Raw genomic sequence first — 18,582 nt, forward strand, 5'->3', positions numbered from 1 at the left:
CATTAAACGCTTGTTTTTGACCTCCTGCACAATTTCAAAGCAGCTCAAGGTACCTTATCTTTTGATGAGGCACTTTATAACCTTCTGGTTTCATGTGAACTCAATGGTTTCAGACCATATCCATTTGCTCAGTCGGCAGCTGTTGGTAATGATATCTCATTTACATCTCCGGTACACTCCTCTTTTGTTTCCCACAGTTATTGCCTTTTGCCCCACCACATCATCCTTTCCATTACAGGTGGCGCTCCTATAATGCAATAGTTGTGTTCTTGTGTGACCTCATGCTATAGAAAATCATGTTATAGGGAAACTGATGTGTAAAAACTGTTATATTGGTACCGCACAAAGTTTGCAGCATCCTAACACCATCCACTGTTCATCAATCTCATTACAGCTAATTAGCATTAATGAAACACATGTTAAAGCAGAACTACCTGTATTTAATTTGTCCTTCCCTCCAGTATATCACAGACCATTCCTTTTGCTCATTTCTCTCCTCCTGTATTCCCTGTATCAGTGTGATCTGATGAGCCATTACAGCTTTAATCTATTTTTCCCTATTCTGGTAAAACTTCATCGACTTGAAATTCTCTCTTGCCAAATGCTTCTTGATCTGCTGGATATTTCCAGTGTTTTCTGCTTTTAACAATATATGATTCTCTGGCAAAAACGTAAAGTATGTTTCAGGTTGCTGAATATTCAGTAACAGCAACAAAGGTTATAATAGAATCTTAGCTTTATTAATTGAAGGACAACCACATAGTCAAAAGCATTTAACAAATCACATTTTCATATCTGTCAATCTGCCCTTTCGAAAAAGGCATGCTTTTATTTTCCAACTTATTCCCCTTCAACTTTCTACAATTTCCCATGTCAAATAAGCTAACTGAATGCATGTTATTCTCGTGCTTTCCTTGGGGGAAATGTTTAATTCGTCAGGCATATTAATGAATGCTGGTGGGAGATACAGTTGAGCACTGTAATTAAGTGAAGAAAGAGACCGTTCCAACACTTTACCGCCCTTAACTTTAATGAACGAGCCCAAAATGACAAATTAATCCCACAGAGATAACCTGATAATAAACAAGTATTAAGAATGAAACATAAACAAGGGTCCAAAACTGCAGCACCAGAACACCTCAATTGATTACTCATTAAATAAACATCAAAGCATTAAAGAGCCCACTCGCTTCCATAGAGATAACATTAAAAGCAGCCATTATAGAATCACCTGCTCAGAAATACCGTCATACAGCCTTGACGATATGGGTCCTTATGAATTGTTCTACCAATATCATCTGTTGTGACTGGCAACTCATCTACGCATGAAAAGAAAAATCCATCCTGCTTGCTGGTTTGTACATCAGACAGGGACAGCAATCTAAATATTGCCTCAGCTTTACTTACAGAGACATACAGGCATACAGCATGGGAACAGATCTTTCTGTTCAACTCGTCCACGCTTTCTAGTCCCACTTAGCTGTGTTTAGTTTCTCCAATCTCAGTATTTCATGTCATACTTATAAGCAGATAAAATTTAAGACTATCTCTGCATTCACACTGGGCTACTAAAGCCGTTGGATTCAAAATAGCTGTTAGAGTACAATCAATTTTGAATGTGAAACTACAGCCATACAAATATATATGTAATATTTTCTGGAGCAAAAACAAAGACAAAGCTTCATGTGCTGAGTGTGTTTCAAAATCCATATTTCCATCTAGTCTGGACCCTTGATTCCCTTGCCTCATAACAATCCATCTACTTTAGTCTTAAAATGTATTTAATTACCCCACCTCCACCACTTTTTGAGGCAGGGAGTTCCAAACTCACACAATTCTTTTATGTCTGTCCTAAAAGGTATCCCAATCTTGAAACAGTTCACTCTAGTCCCAGACTTACCCATAAGAGGAAAACATCCATTTCCACCTTCTCAAGATCACCAACAATCTTATGCACTTAATTAACTCACCCTTCACTCTTCTAAACTCCACAGGAAACCAGCCCAGTCTGTCCAAACTGTCCTCATCAGGTAACTCACTAATTCTAGCTATCAATCTAATAAACCTCCTCTGATCCACCTCCAGCCTACTTACGTTCTTCGTTAAATAAGGAGACCAAAACTGTGCACAGTATTCAAAATGTAATTTCACCAATGCCACGTATAAATGAAGCATAACGTCCCCTCTCATCTTCGTGGTATGACTCCTACTATTAGTATTACAGCTGGAGCCCAATTATTTTGTGATTATGTGGTCCATCTCCAGCCCTTTTAGCTCACTGTTATTTTCCTCTTCATAGCACACGTCACTGGACAAGGTCTGCAGCAAATTAGTCTCTCATTCTTCTGAATCCATTTTTAAAAATTCACTGAGCATCGGTGGTGGAGGGAGTGGATGCATATATAGATATCGTGCTAATCAAATGGCCTGCTTTGTCCTGGATGGTGCCAAGCTTCTTGAATGCTGTTGAAGCTGCACCCCATATAGGCAACTGGAGAGCATTCCAACACACTCCTGACTTGTGCCTTCCTGATGGTGGACAGGCTCTGGGGAGTCAGGAGGTATTCTGCTGTAGTATTCTGAACCTTTGACCAGCTGTTATAGCCTCTGTATTTAAATGAGGAATCCAGTTAAGCTTATGGTCAATGGTAATCTCAGGGATGTTGATAGCGGGGTATTTAGTGATGGCAACACTATTAAATGTCAAGGAATGATGATTGGATTGTTTCTTATTGGTGATGGTGATAGTCTGGCATTTGTGCAAGGTAAATGTTACTTGCCATTTATCAGCCCAAGCTGGATATTGTCCAGATCATGATGCATTTGGATGGCTTCAGTATCTGAGAATTGCAGGTGCTGCTGAACATTGTGCAATTATCAGCGAACATCCCCACGTTCTGAGGAAGGGTCGCTTAATCCAAAATGTTAACTCTGGTTTCTCTCCACAGATGTTGCCAGACCTGCTCAGCTTTTCCAGCAATATCTGTTCTTGTTAACCTCACTTCTAACCTGATGATGGAGGGAAGGTCATTGATGAGGCAGCTGAAGATAGCTGGGCCTAACACACAACCCCAAGGAACCCCTGCAGACACATCCTGGAGGTGAGATGACTAACTTCCACAACTATTTTTCTATGTGACAGGCATGACTCCAACCAGAGGAGAGTTTGCTCCCCAATACCCATTGATTCCAGTTTTGCTCAGGCTCCTTGATGCCACACTCGGTTGAATGCAGCCTTGATGTCAACAGCTGTCACGCTTGCCTCCCCCATGGGATTCAGTTCTTTTGTCCATGTTTGAACCAAGGTTGTGATGGGGTCAGGAGCCAAGTGGCCTTGGCAGAACCCAAACTGGGCGTCACTGAGAAGGTCGTTGCTGACCATGTGATGCTTGGAAGCACTAGTGATGACACCTTCCATCACGTTACTGATCATTGAGAATAGACTGACGGGGCAGTAATTTGGCTGCATTAGATTTGTCCTGCTTTTGGTATACACCTAGGCAATTTTCCATATTGTTGGACAGATGTCAGTGTTGTAGATGTACTGGAATAGCTTGGCGAGGGGAGCATCAAGTTCTGTAACACAAGTCCTCACTACTATTGCCAGAATGTTGTCAGGGTCCATAGCATTTGCAACTTCCGTTGTCTCCAACAGTTCTTGGTATCAAACTGGATGATGACTGGTATATGTAATGCTGGGCACTGCTGGAGGAGGCCGAGATGGATCATCCATTTGGCACTCCTGGCTGAAGATTGCTGCGAATGCTTCAGCTGTATCTTGGCTTTAAATACTTGAAGCCGTGATAAAGTTCACTAAACATCCAATGATACTTGGTGAAAACAGTGTTTTATGCTGTGTTTCGTTATTATACAAAAAAAATCTTGTTCCATCTTGACTTCAGTGTTTTTCACTAGTTCCTTCCAAGCAAGGCCTAGTTTATGAACTTCAAATATGATAATGGGTAATTTTGCTCATTACTCCTTATTGGTAAATCAAACTATCATCCTCCCTAGTAAAATGATTTTCTTTCTTCAATAACTTTAATTTTATTAAATTGATGCTGACTCAATTTGAGAGGTGTGCTATGATCCCAACTGATGTTACTACTGGACAAGTCATGGAATGGATTGTAATCTGGCTTGAAAGATTCTTTCTATATTTTATGAAATATAGTGGACATTTACAGATGAGTCACATGAGGCTCCAGGTTTTTTTTAAAGAAAACAGAAATTCATTTCGCAACTGATGAAAACAAAATATAAATCCAACCTCAGAGATACAAAGGACAATTGAGAAAAAAAATCCTAAAACATACATCAAAATAAATTTCCAGCCTATTTCCCATCATCATCTCTTACAGCAGTTCAAATCTAAAGAAATTGCATTCTTATATTAAATATTTAAGTTTGATTTAATTGAATCTTTCCAACTTTTGTCCTGTGAACTGTGGAATCTTCTTTCAAAACACAGAGTTTGGACTTTCTCAGCTTCGAATAACCTACAGATTTCCAACAAAAACTAATGGTCTGGAAGCTGCTCAAATTAAACTATTTGTTTGAAATTATGTAACTTCTCTTGTCCCCACAACTGTTCGGATTAACACTCCTACCCAGGAAAGAAACTTTACTCGCTTCTGACCTCTGTCAGGCTCCTCCAAAACGTTGTAGCATGTTTCAGTCTCTGGGTTTTCTAAGCCAAACATCAATCCTTCATAATCCTAAACTGAAGAAAAGCTAACAGCCTTCAATGTTTGCTCCACCTGTCATAAACCATGCCAATAAATACAATTTTCCATTAACTCTCCAGCAGTTCCCTATGTTCACTGTCTCTGTCTGAGACAACAGTCAACCTTAGAAAGTTAGCTTAAAAGGCACTGAGTATTCTTTAACTTAATCAGTTCTCTTCTTTTGTTCTCAAAGTCTCACCAAAAATATTAAATATCAAAAGTATCAAAAATATTCAAATATCAAAATATTCCCAAATAAAAACTAAACTGTTAAAATAAACCACACTAGTCACCCTTCTGCCAACTTAATACTGCACTTAAATCCAAACTCGTTACTCAAGAATGCTCAGAAAATTCTGAAGAAGGGTCCTGACCCAAAATGTCAGCTTTCCTGCTCCTCTAATGCTGCCTGGCCTGCTGTGTTCCTCCAGCTCAACACCGAGTTAATCCAGGAATGCTCAGCTGGTCAGGCTGCACAGTTTCTTTGTTCCCTTTTATCTAACCTCCTGGTGAGGAGCTGCTCATGAGCTGTTTCTCTCCAGGAGTTATGCTAGGAGACTTAGACCATGCTAGGTTTTATCCCTGATCTCTTATCGGCTTCCATTCAATCAGAAGCATCCGTTTCATGTTGTGACGTGTCAATCCTCCAATCAGGTACTGCTTCCCTTTTCTTTGATTGGTCCGAGTAGCTGCTATTGAGTATGTGACTGTTAGGACATCCACTCGTTTGGCTTGAGCAATTCAGTCTCTCCATTCAAGTTTTAACCCTTTGTAGAGATAGTAAGGACTGCCGATGCTGGAGTCAGAGACAACACAGTGTGGACGAACGCAACAGGCCAGGCAGCATCAGAGGAGTAGGAAGTCTGAAGTCTGAAGAAGGGTCCTGACCCCAAATGTCAACTTTCCTACTCCTCTGATGCTGTTTGGCTTGGTGTGCTCCTTTAACCCATTTCAGCCCTGGCCAACACCTGCTTGGTGGCATTTCCTGAATTAAATCACTGTTCCAGAATGACTGGCTGATCAAAAACCCTTTGCAAAAGCTCCAAACACGCATATGCCATTATTTTAAGACTCCAAACTCGCAAAATGATAATAGTAGATATGCAAAGCACACATCACTCATCACAGCAGCGATTCGGGAATTATGTTGACTGATGTCTCCATGTCAACCTTAATAACCAGTGAAGCTCCATCCAATGTTACTTGGACTACTGTGCCCTGTGAAGTTTCCTTGAACGTGCATCGATCTTCAAATGACCCCCTCACTGACCTGATCGACAGCTATTTGCAGTAATAACCATCTCCATGCACCTTCCTCCGATATACTTTCTTTTTGCAATTCTATCACTCTGCCTTCCCAAATGGAAAATTCAGTGCCTGACGTTGGCCTGAGTATCAGGAAAAAGACTTTCTAACTGCCTTAACTGGGGCCATTTTCTTACTCAGTGGCAGTTTATTCATTTCAGCAGATATCTGACGATGGTTAAATCTGACTTCTCGTGAGTCACATTCTGCCATTTCCTTGGAGAATGCTGATTGGAAAGCTATGTCAAAGCATAATTTTGGCAATGTTAGCAATTTACTGACAAATTCCTCAGTTTTTTATGTCATATACTCAAATCTGTTCAACAATGCTCTTGTTTAATTCTTTAAAATGACAATGGATGGATAGTTGTTGTAACAACCATGAAAAATCCTCCAATATCCGCACTGGAAACTGATCCCTTGTTTCAAACCAATCACTACCAACAAGCTCCAATGGTTTGGAACTGTACTGCTGCTGAAACCGAAACATAATGTCTGACAGCAGCATGTCTTTCGGTTTAGCAGGGATAATCAAATTCTTGAGTATCTCATGTTCTGCTGGGCCTGTTCCAATCAAAAATATCACTCTTTTTGTTTCACCCCAACCTGCCTGATTAACAGCCAGATTACTATGAACGTCCAGATGTGACAAGTAGTGAAAATCATCTCAAACCAATCTGCATACACTCTGGAGCTTTCTCAATTGTGATTACGCTCTCCTAATGGTACCTATTGACGCAGCATCTTCCAACAAACAGTCCTCACACATGTTCAAACACCATTAAAGAAGACTGGATTTTTAAAACTTTTTACAGCAAAAACAATTTACAATTCCTCCTCCTTGTAAGAATTTTATCCAACATAAACTTGTTTCGGTAGGGACATTATCAATCTCATCTCATCTTCAAAAGTGATATCTTTGCAGGATAGGCTAAAATAAAGTTGAGCACCTACAGAGTTAACACCAAGCTAACAACCCAGTTTTATCTGTGTATATATATATATGTATACACACACATTTATTTTTATATATTTATTATATATATAATATAGCCACAAGTGGGTGCTATTACCAGTAACAGGATGGAAGCAACTATTATAACAGACTGGTGGAATCATGAGAAAATGTACTTCTTTATTCTGCATGACATCAGGATATATGCTCATTGAAGGAGTGAGAGGAGACAAAAAGAATTCCAACAGACAATTAGCAGGACAATATATCCAAAGCTTCGTTTTCAAGTACAACCGATTGAGTCCTTTATTTGTGCATCATATTTAAGTTTTCTTTCCATCTGAGAAAGGAAAACAATTTCAAAACAACATGGTCAAGAATGACATAAAGGGTGCCATTAGAAAAATTGAAATTGACAGAAATCTAAAGTTATGAGCAATGTTTAATTAATTAAGGACAATAACCATATTGGGTCAGGCAACTATATTGGATAGCAGTCTCCCTCCAAATTCAAGCAAAAATTGAAATTCTTTGCTTGGAATAACCAATATGAGTGCTTGGGTTATAAATTATCCCTCTGAGATCAATGGAGTAAACAGAACTATATCACCAGTTAACTACATTTTTTAAACATTCCATTCTAAGAAAAGGCAATTGAAGTTCCTCTAAAAGTTTCAAATTTGTTCAATATTTCCAAATTTTTCAAGTACTTTAGTAAAAATAGGTACATAGATATTTTGTTAACAAAGTGTGGAGCTGGATGAACACAGCAGGCCAAGCAGCATCTCAGGAGCACAAAAGGTGACGTTTCGGGCCTAGACCCTTCATCAGAGAGGGGGATGGGGAGAGCGTTCTGAAATAAATAGGGAGACAGGGGGAGGCAGACCGAAGATGGATAGAGGAGAAGATAGGTGGAGAGGAGAGTATAGGTGGGGAGGTGGGGAGGGGATAGGTCAGTCCGGGGAGGACGGACAGGTCAAGGAGGCGGGATGAGGTTAATAGGTAGGAAATGGAGGTGCGGCTTGAGGTGGGAGGAGGGGATAGGTGAGAGGAAGAACAGGTTAGGGAGGCAGAGACAGGTTGGACTGGTTTGGGGTGCAGTGGGTGGAGGGGAAGAGCTGGGCTGGTTGTGTGGTGCAGTGGGGGGAGGGGACGAACTCAGCTGGTTTAGGGATGCGGCGGGGGAAGGGGAGATTTTGAAGCTGGTGAAGTCCACATTGATACCATTAGGCTGTAGGGTTCCCAAGCGAAATATGAGTTGCTGTTCCTGCAACCTTCGGGTGGCATCATTGTGGCACTGCAGGAGACCCATGATGGACATGTCATCTAAAGAATGGGAGGGGGAGTGGAAATGGTTTGCGACTGGGAGGTGCAGTAGTTTGTTGCGAACTGAGCGGAGGCGTTCTGCAAAGCGGTCTCCAAGCCTCCGCTTGGTTTCCCCAATGTAGAGGATGCCACACCAGGTACAGTGGATGCAGTATACCACATTGGCAGATGTGCAGGTGAACCTCTGCTTAATGTGGAATGTCATCTTGGGGCCTGGGATAGGAGTGAGGGAGGAGGTGTGGGGGCAAGTGTAGCATTTCCTGCGGTTGCAGGGGAAGGCGCCGGGTGTGGTGGGGTTGGAGGGCAGTGTGGAGTGAACAAGGGAGTCACAGAGAGAGTGGTCTCTCTGGAAAGCAGACAGGGGTGAGGATGGAAAAATGTCTTGGGTGGTGGGGTCGGATTGTAGATGGCGGAAGTGTCGGAGGATGATGCGTTGTATCCGGAGGTTGGTGGGGTGGTGTGTGAGAACGAGGGGGATCCTCTTGGGGCGGTTGTGGCGGGGGCAGGGTGTGAGGGATGTGTTGCGGGAAATGTAGGAGACGCAGTCAAGGGCGTTCTCGATCACTGTGGGGGGCAAGTTGTGGTCCTTGAAGAACTTGGACATCTGGGATGTGCGGGAGTGGAATGTCTTATCGTGGGAGCAGATGCGGCGGAGGCGGAGGAATTGGGAATAGGGGATGGAATTTTTGCAGGGGGGTGGGTGGGAGGAGGTGTATTCTAGGTAGCTGTGGGAGTCAGTGGGCTTGAAATGGACATCAGTTACAAGCTGGTTGCCTGAGATGGAGACTGAGAGATCCAGGAAGGTTAGGGATGTGCTGGAGATGGCCCAGGTGAACTGAAGGTTGGGGTGGAAGGTGTTGGTGAAGTGGATGAACTGTTCGAGCTCCTCTGGGTAGCAAGAGGCGGCGCCGATACAGTCATCAATGTAACGGAGGAAGAGGTGGGGTTTGGGGCCTATGTACGTGCGGAAGAGGGACTGTTCCATGTAACTTACAAAGAGGCAGGCATAGCTGGGGCTCATGCGGGTGCCCATGGCCACCCCCTTAGTCTGTAGGAAGTGGGAGGAGTCGAAAGAGAAGTTGTTGAAGGTGAGGACAGGTTCGGCTAGGCGGATGAGGGTGTCGGTGGAGGGGGACTGGTCGGGCCTGCAGGACAGGAAGAAGCGGAGGTCCTCGAGGCCATCTGCATGCGGAATGCAGGTGTATAGGGACTGGACGTCCATGGTGAAAATGAGGTGTTGGGGGCCAGGGAATTGGAAGTCCTGGAGGAGGTGGAGGGCGTGGGTGGTGTCACAGACGTCGGTAGGGAGTTCCTGGACCAAAGGGGAGAAAATGGAGTCCAGATAGGTGGAGATGAGTTTGGTGGGGCAGGAACAGGCTGAGACGATGGGTCGACCAGGGCAGGCAGGTTTGTGGATTTTGGGAAGAAGATAGAAACGGGCCGTGCGGGGTTGGGGAACAATCAGGTTGGAGGCTGTGGGTGGGAGGTCCCCTGAGGTGATGAGGTATATGATGAGGATATGGTTGAACAATATGTATAGACAAACTAAGGAGCACGCTAAGTTACCCTCAAATTGCAAATCATACAGACCTAGACACACATTTTATTTCTTTATTATGGCTGGGTCAATACTCTAGAATTCACTACCTGACACAGTTGTGGGAGAACTAGCAACAGAAGGATTGAAGCAGCAATTGAAGCAATTGTTCTACATGATGGCCCACCTGCCTCTTTTCAGGTCAACTAGGTATGAGAAATAGAAGCAGCATTGCCAGAAGCCAACAGAAAACAAATGTTTTCACCTTCCTACAGGATCTTCTTTCAATGAATGATCAAATATTTCCCAATTTTTCATTGATACATTACCAAATGAAATAATGAAATGGATAATAAGAGAACACGTCATACTGGTCAATGTGACAGAGTACCATGGGACTGCATCAAAAATGAATTTTACACAGCTTCAGACTGGAACAACAAGATCATTTAAATTGAGTCCATGTTTTGCTTATATAGGTTAATTGCCACAATGAAAAAAGTCATTTTTTCTTATATTCCAGACAAACAGCATGAACTAAGATATATATCCACAATTACCATATTTTCACTTTCATGTCTGGTGCATCTTTCATTTGCTACATATGCTTGGTCTAATTTATTTTCTCCCCTGGCAAATTTCCTTTCCTCCACCCCTTTCGTTGAGTCATAGAATCATAGAGCTGCATTGCATGGAAACAGATCCTTCGGCCCGACTTGTCCGTGCCAACCAAATATCCGCAATAAATCTAGTCCCATTTGCCAACATTTGACCCATATCCCTCTAAAGCCTTCCTATTAATATACCTAGTGAGATATGTTTTAAGTGAAGCAATTATTCACTTTCCAGAAGGTCACTACCTTTGTCTCTCTTACTTTTTTTTAAAAGTGTCGTTGTTTTGATCTTTCTTTCCAAAGTTCAAAAACAATGCAATTGCTTATAAAACAATTCCAGCTCCTTGACTTTGAGGAAATCAGCTCCAGCACTGAAAATATGTCAAAAAGGAGCTGCTTTTACAGCGATAATTTTTTTTCCCATCCTCCACCTTGGATTCATGTTGCTGACCTTTTTTTTCCATTGAATCATGGAATGTGGGCATTGCTGTCTAGACCAGCATTTATTGCCCATCCCATTGCACAAAAGGATAACCAAGAGTCTGGGTCTAGAGTCATGTGTTGGCCAGACCAGATAAGGATGGCAAATATCCTTTTGTAAGGGACATTAATGAATTATATTTTCTTTATGGACAGTTGACAATGGTTATACTGATTTCCTCTCTATCCACTTTTGTGGAATTTGAACCCATGGTCCCCAGAGTATTGGCTCGGATGCTAGATAACTATTCCAGTGACATTACCATCACCTTTGTTAACTTCTTTCTTGAGGAGGGTTCTTCAGACATTGATTATCCTTAGCAGCTCAGCCAAATGGTTGCCAACGGGTGGCTGAATTTTTAAGAAGCATAAGTAGCATTAGTTAATTCAATAGGCTGGGCAGTTGGTTTGCAATGCCAAATGTGTAGATTCAATTTCCACAGCCACCAAGGTTACCATGAAGGTCTTACTTTCTCAGCCTCTCTCCTTGCTTAAAGTGTCCTGGATCCTCAAGTTAGATCACCACTACTCATTTCCATCTCATGAGAGAGCAGCCCTTTCAGTAGTAGAGCTATCTTGTAGCGGTTTAAGATGATAACTCAAAACCACTTTTTCTAGTGCAATTAGAGATAGGCAATAAAGCTGGGCCAGCCAACGATGCCCCCATCAATAAATGTAAAACAAACTCTATGATTATGCTACTCTCCTTATGTCAGGGAGCTGTGTGTCAATTCTGACTAATGTTTCAGCCAACATCTCAACATTGTAAAAGAAATGTACATCTTAAAATAGCTTCATCTAAAGCCATATTTGGTTTAAAGTGTATTTTTAATTAACCTGGTCAGGGATGTTATGACTTATCTCCGTGACATGTGGATGAAAATGCAGATGTTCTGGGCCTGAGGATTATGCCACAGGACAGTAAATCTTGCTTGAATAGTGACTTAACTTTAAGCTTTAAGCTAACATTCAATATAAAATTGAAATATTTGTGATTTTTTTTAAAATTTGAGGATCATAGATTCACAGAAACCCCACAGTTTGGAAATAGGCCATTCAGCCTGACAAGTCCACACCAACACTCTGAGCACCCCACCCAGACACATCACACTACCCAATCCCTGTAACCCTGCATTTCCTGTGGCCGATGCACCTAACCCACACATCCCTATGTGTAATTTAGCATGGCCAATCCACCCACCTTGCACATTTTTGGACTGTGGGAGGAAACCAGAGCACCCAGCAGAAACAAACGCGAACATGGGGAGAATGTGCAAACTTCACACAGACAGTCGTCCGGGTCCCTGCAGCAGAGGCAGCAGAGAAATATTCTACAGCTTCCTTGATTTAAAAGAACGACTGGATTGTATCTCAATGCTTAAAAGTTTAAATACTAAAGTTGTTGAGATGCCTGACCTCGCTGATGTGTCTGTTAATCAACTTATTGCTTCTTTCTGCTGAATAAATAATTGGTAGTTCAGAACCATTCCACTTAACTATATTGAATACACAACATCATCATGCTCATCTTTCCTAATATCATTTCTCTTTATAAGCTTCCAGCTGGTTTTGAAGTAACAAGTTCTTTTCAGATCTTGTCATTTATTAGGAACTCAAGCCAAATCAGCTTTTTTTCAACTTTTCAAGGCCCTGATCAATGGTTTCCTTGGAGCTGTCAAATGTGGGTTATTCTGTTTTGTCATATGCACTTTGGTGGGCACAATCAAATTTAATGCAACACTGACAATGAAAAAGATTAAACTTTATCTTCCATTTCATCAGTCTCAAGGGTAACAAAAGAACATAAACATTTTTGGCTCCATATTATTTAATAATGATATTTATATTAAAAAAAGAGGTTAACACTGAATTTCTTCCAAACATTGTTCAGTATTTTGAATGCATCAAATAACATTCCAATTTTATTTCCAAAGTCAACAGTCATCTTTTTTGTATCTATGGTGAGAACTTCCTGCCTTCTCTCTGCCTTGGGCTGGCAGCACATGTTGAACTGCCTCATTTAATGTTCATGTGTTTCAGTTAAGCAATAGCTTTCTCATGGAACAAATATTTTTGAATTGGTTTATGAGCTATTAGCAGTCCATAAGCTGAGACGATGAGTTTTTTTTTTGTTACTCTGCCTTTGTATTTCTTTTAACCATCAAAGAACATTACTAGCCATCTTCTGTAGTTGAGAAGTCAAACCAACCACGAGACATGATTTCTTTAAAACACTAAATTTTCCTCAATCATTCAGCTACCAATTTGACAAGGCAACCTTTTAATCAGATCTACAGATAGAGTCAGAATCTTTCTGGCCCCTGAACACCATGGACAAGGGCAAGAAAGTTGGGAGAATTATATGATATGGCCAGCAAAGAGCTTCTTGTCATTGAAAGCAAAGATCTCCTCTTTTTCAACCTAGTGCTGAATGGCAAGGTGAAATTCCTGCTAGACAGCATCAGGTGGCCATTTTGCACACATAGCGTGCACAAACGTCCTCATGATAACATCATCTCACCTCATTAATATGCAGTTTCCTGTACTCCTGTCCACCAGAGCGAAACTAAGTGGCAACAAATCACAATATGAAAGATAGAGTGGAAACACGATGATCCCCGTTCACTGTTTCCTCCCCCAGCTCCCCAGCAGTCACCTACATCTCAGGGCATGCTCCCTTGCAGCAAACACATTCACATCCATACCTGTCCAGCAAGCACTTCAGAGCCATATTGGCAAAGTGGAATGGCACGAAGGCTCATAGAGAGAAACCCTCCATAAAACTCAGCAAAATTAACACTTAGCCAATTTCTGATAGAATTCAGCCCTATATTTCTAATTTACTCAAATGGAATTTCAATACAGGTTGCTACAGTACCTATGCAAAGCAGAGTGGTGTCAATAGAAAGTCTGCAAGATGCTTAATCTAGAGACTTCAAATGTGAAGCGATGGAGCTAAGCAACTATTTTTGTCCATTAACGGGATAACAGTGTCACTGGCTCGGCAGCACTTATTGCCCATCTCCAATTGCCCGGAGGGCAGTTCAAAATCAATCATCTTGCTGTGGGTCTGGAGGTGAGGATGGCAGTTTCCTTCCTGAAAGGACATTCGTGAACCAGATGGGTTTTTCGAACAATTGGCAATGGATTCATGGTCATCATTACATTCTAAATCCCAGTTATTTCATTGAATTCAAATTCCACCATCTGTTATGACAGGATTCAAACCCAGGTCTCCAGAAGGTTATCTGGGTCTCTGGATTAACAGTTGTGATAATACCACTAGGTCATCACTTCCCCTGGAGTTTGGATTGCATCGATAATAAATATAAGTAAATCTGTAGGCATTGTGAATAAATAAAATCAAAAGAGAGAACCTTTAAATGTTAAATCATATCTGATAACTCCTTAGACCCATACTGTCCAAGAATATATGCTGTGATGTTTTAGTCACTGTATGTTATCATTAGAAGCTGGAATAATGATTTTCAAACCATATATTATGTTGAGAACATAGTGAATGTTTCAACAAAACTACTGCAGATCCCAATGACAAAATAGAAGAATGGTATAGTCCAGCAACAGAGATGCATTGGAATTATATGAAACTCGGCCCAGTAGTGAAAGAATATGAATGTGAAAATAAATCAAGAATTTCAAACTACAATTGATGACATATATTATGTCTTTTCTTATTTCCATGGAAAAACCTTTCTTGATTGAGGGTAAATGACTTAATAATGCATGACTCTTAATAAGACTGTTAATACTGGCAATTAAATATATCTGTCAACGAGGATATATTTTAAGCAGAAAATATTTAAATTGAATCATTTTTGTCATTCTAATTACAGAATTAAGTTACCATGTATTGAAGCATAAAGATGAGTTTGATTAATGGATATTCACAATGGTTTTCACCTAGAATTGAAACAGTCATAAATATACAGAGATTCTTCATGCTACATAAAATACACAGCTTTTGGAGCTTAAATTCCAGTGTTCCAATAAAGTATTAAAAAAAGAGGAATTTTTAAAATTATCTATGAGAAACAATTAACTAAAATTTGACTCAGTAAAATATATTGCCACTGAAACACTTCTAGTATTTATTTTTAGATTTCAGATATTGATCAACACTAAATGTAAATAGTATTGAAGAAGGCAGAAGGAACATAACCATGTTAATAACCAGTGCCTAATTTGTTATACTTGTTATCTCCTTTCCACTGTGATAGCTTCAAATCTTGAGAATCATAGCACAGAAAATTGGAGAAATTGCAAATTCTAAGTAAACGGTTTCAAGGAATTAAAGACATACACTTTGTAATGACATCCTGATACTGATATTTTGCCATCTATTTTTATGCACAATTTCTATTTTAATTTAAATACTCCATGTTGAAAGGAAGTTCAAAGTTCTTGACTGCATCATGAAATAAATCTAAGCCCATGGGAAATATTTTTACTTAGAAGTCAGCAGGCTATATACAACCACAAAGGTTGAGGGAACATCTTTTAGTCTAAAATGCCCCAGGACACTTCATGTGCATGGCGTACACGATGAGTTTGGCACAGCATTGATCTCTCAGAGTTCCACAGGCCTCAAGCAAAGTCATATACATCAAAAACAAGCACCCCCAAATCATTAGCAATATCTTAGTTGGTGATCAGAAATGTTTTCTCACTGTACTGTTATTTTGTTTTATTATGCCTGTAGAAAGGTCACTGCAAACAACAATGATCAATAAATTCTCTTAATAAAAGTAAATTCTCAAATTGTAACATCCTTAATTAATTTACTGGATGACAGAAGATATTGTAACTCATATTAACCAATAAATTAATACCAATTTTAACTATATTGCATTAAATATATTTGCAAAGCTTTGTCAGCTTACCAACTGTTTACAGGAGGAACACAATTCCACTCCATAGCAATTGCTTAAAGTATGGTGATGCACACAAATATTCAAAGCACTTACTAAATTCATAGCATGTCCTTTTACAACGACTACATGTTATTGCCACTGCGGTGACTAGCAGCTGCAATATTCCTGCTATAATTGTCACAGCCTATTGTTTTGAGTTCTGTTCATCCCTGACCCACAGTAAACATCTTTTCACGCCCGTTTTAAAGAGCAGGAGAAAATTGGGCCAATAGCGTACCAAATGTACATCCTGCCAAAGAGTAGCTGGTCCGCAACGAACTACAGATGTATCTTGGTCTGTTGACGATTCGGGCTTTTCATTTAAAATAAAGAAATTGCACGTGGTCCCGAAGCTAAGTCCAGACACCACATACTATTTCGTTCCGAACCATTCTATATGCTAACATTCACAACATGTGTTGCTCCCAACGCCAAGGACAATGCATTGAACTAACACAAGAATCATCTGAAGAACCACAAAAGGATTTAGATAACTGTCAATAGTAATCTCCCAAAGATACAAGTGGACAGCATTTTGATTCATTGCTACTTACGCACTTTACCTTCAGGATTTTTAAAAAATTCTCTTTTGTGCTGTAAACAGGAGTGGTAGTAAAGTGAAGCAAAAGCAGTCAAGTAATTAATATATGTTCAGTTGGTAGTGAAAATGAATAAAGGAATGACGACAGGAATATACCTTGTCATTTCTAAGCGCAAATAACACCCCCCCCCTCCCCACCCGGCTCCCACCACAACACCCCACACCCCCGCCGCAAGAGAATACTAACGTTATTGTGGCAGCTTAAAATGAGAATGTTATATAACTAATCAGGATTGTTTCAGAGCGCGCCGAGACGCTGGGAGCACAGCAAGACCAGTGTATTTCGCACTGAAGAATGAGTTTTAGATTTGTAAACGAAATTAATTTATGCTGGAATACTGCCTTCTAAAGGAAAGAATTATAAATCAGACTGTATGTGCATTTACGTGACCTAAATACTAACAACTGTTACAGATAGGATCACACATAATTCATATTTTTGACAATTGATCGTTATTCCCGATTCAGCTAAGTCCCTGTGGACACTGCAATAAATTGTGGAAATCGACAAATTTATTACTAGATCAATGAGTGACATTGAGGGATTGGTGGACATATATTTCATTTCAAAAAGTGAATATCCCATTACTCTTGAGCGCTAACAAGGCAGTTCACTAACGTCTCATTGGGAAGACAAGTTGTTATGAAGTGTGTGTGTGTGTGTGTTTGTGTGTGTCTTTTGCCAGGCGTGCGCGGGCGGTCTGACAGGGTGGGGAAACTTGTCATTGAAACAGGCGCCTATCTGTTCTCCAGCCCGGGGAAGGAAAGGATGCCAGGGGCTGGGAATTGTGTAATGGTCTGCAGCGCGACATGTCAGGTTTCCCCGAAGAGGGGAGAAAAGGGCCCTTTATGAGTTGTAAAATGTCTGGAGTTTTGTTTTTGTCTGGAATCTGGTGCAGTTGGGCAGCGTCTAGCGAGGGGAGCAGATGTTCCAGGAGTTTGTTCCTCCCTTGCCCGGTTCCGCACACTCTTAACAAAATGTGTTCCCCCGACAATGGCTCGATGTTCCTTTGGCATGTCGATAGAAAGCTGGGTTTTTTTGGCCTCCTCCCCCAGCCACCTTACACTCCCCCCACCCCCATGAACCATTCCTTACCTCTTTAAGTTCTTTAGCCACGTCCTTTAAATCGCCCAGGACTAACTCCAAATCGTCTACTATAGTCTTGATCTGCTCTTTTACCTTTGCCTTGCAGGCTGCGCCCTCCGGCTGTTTCGAACTCGCTGACATTATTTGAGTTGGGGCAGAGGGGCGCGGAGGATCAGGAGGTGAAAGCCGAGGCGCTCCTCCCCATGATCTTGTTGCTTCCTGGCCGCCTCTGACTCGGTCTCCGCGCCGTTTGCCATCAACTCCGTGTAACTGCGGGCTCCCAAGGACTGCGGAAATCTCGCCAGCACGCCTGCGTCAGTGTGCATGGCAAATTGGAAACACCAACAACATATATATATAGAGAGAGAAAAATGTGTAAGTAAATATTATCCCAGCCTGGTTTCCATTAAAATCATCCCGCACATGCTAACACCGCCCTTGCCTCTTCGGATAAACAGTTCTTGTGCTGGAAACCAGGCGCCTCTCACTCTCCACGTTACATTCAGAAAGTGCCCTCTCCTTCGGAGTAGGTTCACAGAGAGAGTCACTTCGCGCGTGTTTTATAACGCAGAGAGTTATTGAAAAGAGCGCACGGAAAGAGGATTGGAGACAAGTCTCGAATCCATCAGTACTGGAGACACAGAGTGAGAAAGAGAGAGAGAGAGAAGCCGGCTCACCGCCCGTTCAATCGCACTCGACTCCACCATCCGCTTCCAGCATCTTGGAACAGCCTCTGCTTAAGCGTTTTACGAAAGAGAGATTCGTGCTTTCACTGATCGCGGGCGGCTATTCGGTTCGTCCCTATTCCACACCCCCCACCACCAACCCCCCCCCCAAAAAAACAGCACATCCGCTATTTAAGGGCAAATAGCTGGAAACAGCAGGGATCCGCACTTACGAACCCGAAAACTGGCGAAATCTCCGGACTTAAGGAGAACTTCTCCCTCCAGATATTAATGAAAAAGAAAGTGTCGCCAGCAACATTCGTGCTGGTTCTGGAGGGTCACTGGACCCCGAAA

At 41.4% G+C, this 18,582-nt stretch overlaps 1 protein-coding gene across 2 annotated transcripts in view; it reads right to left on the reverse strand.

Annotated features, from left to right (window-relative positions):
• prr16 (proline rich 16) overlaps positions 1–18,323 on the reverse strand; it is a 233,918-nt gene extending 215,595 nt beyond the window's left edge. The window contains exons 1-2 of one of the 2 annotated variants that reach the window (XM_059645037.1): positions 18,241–18,323; positions 17,657–17,873 (exon numbers count right to left, since the gene is read on the reverse strand). In XM_059645037.1, coding sequence (XP_059501020.1) covers positions 17,657–17,704 — 48 coding nt within the window. In that variant the 5' untranslated portion in view covers positions 17,705–17,873; positions 18,241–18,323. Of the gene's footprint in view, positions 1–17,572; positions 17,874–18,240 lie in introns of both variants that reach the window. The other variant, XM_048527798.2, reaches the window with a different exon arrangement.
• Between the last annotated feature and the right edge of the window lie 259 nt (positions 18,324–18,582).

This window comes from Stegostoma tigrinum, chromosome 3 (assembly GCF_030684315.1).
Source record: "Stegostoma tigrinum isolate sSteTig4 chromosome 3, sSteTig4.hap1, whole genome shotgun sequence".
NCBI lineage: Eukaryota > Metazoa > Chordata > Chondrichthyes > Orectolobiformes > Stegostomatidae > Stegostoma > Stegostoma tigrinum.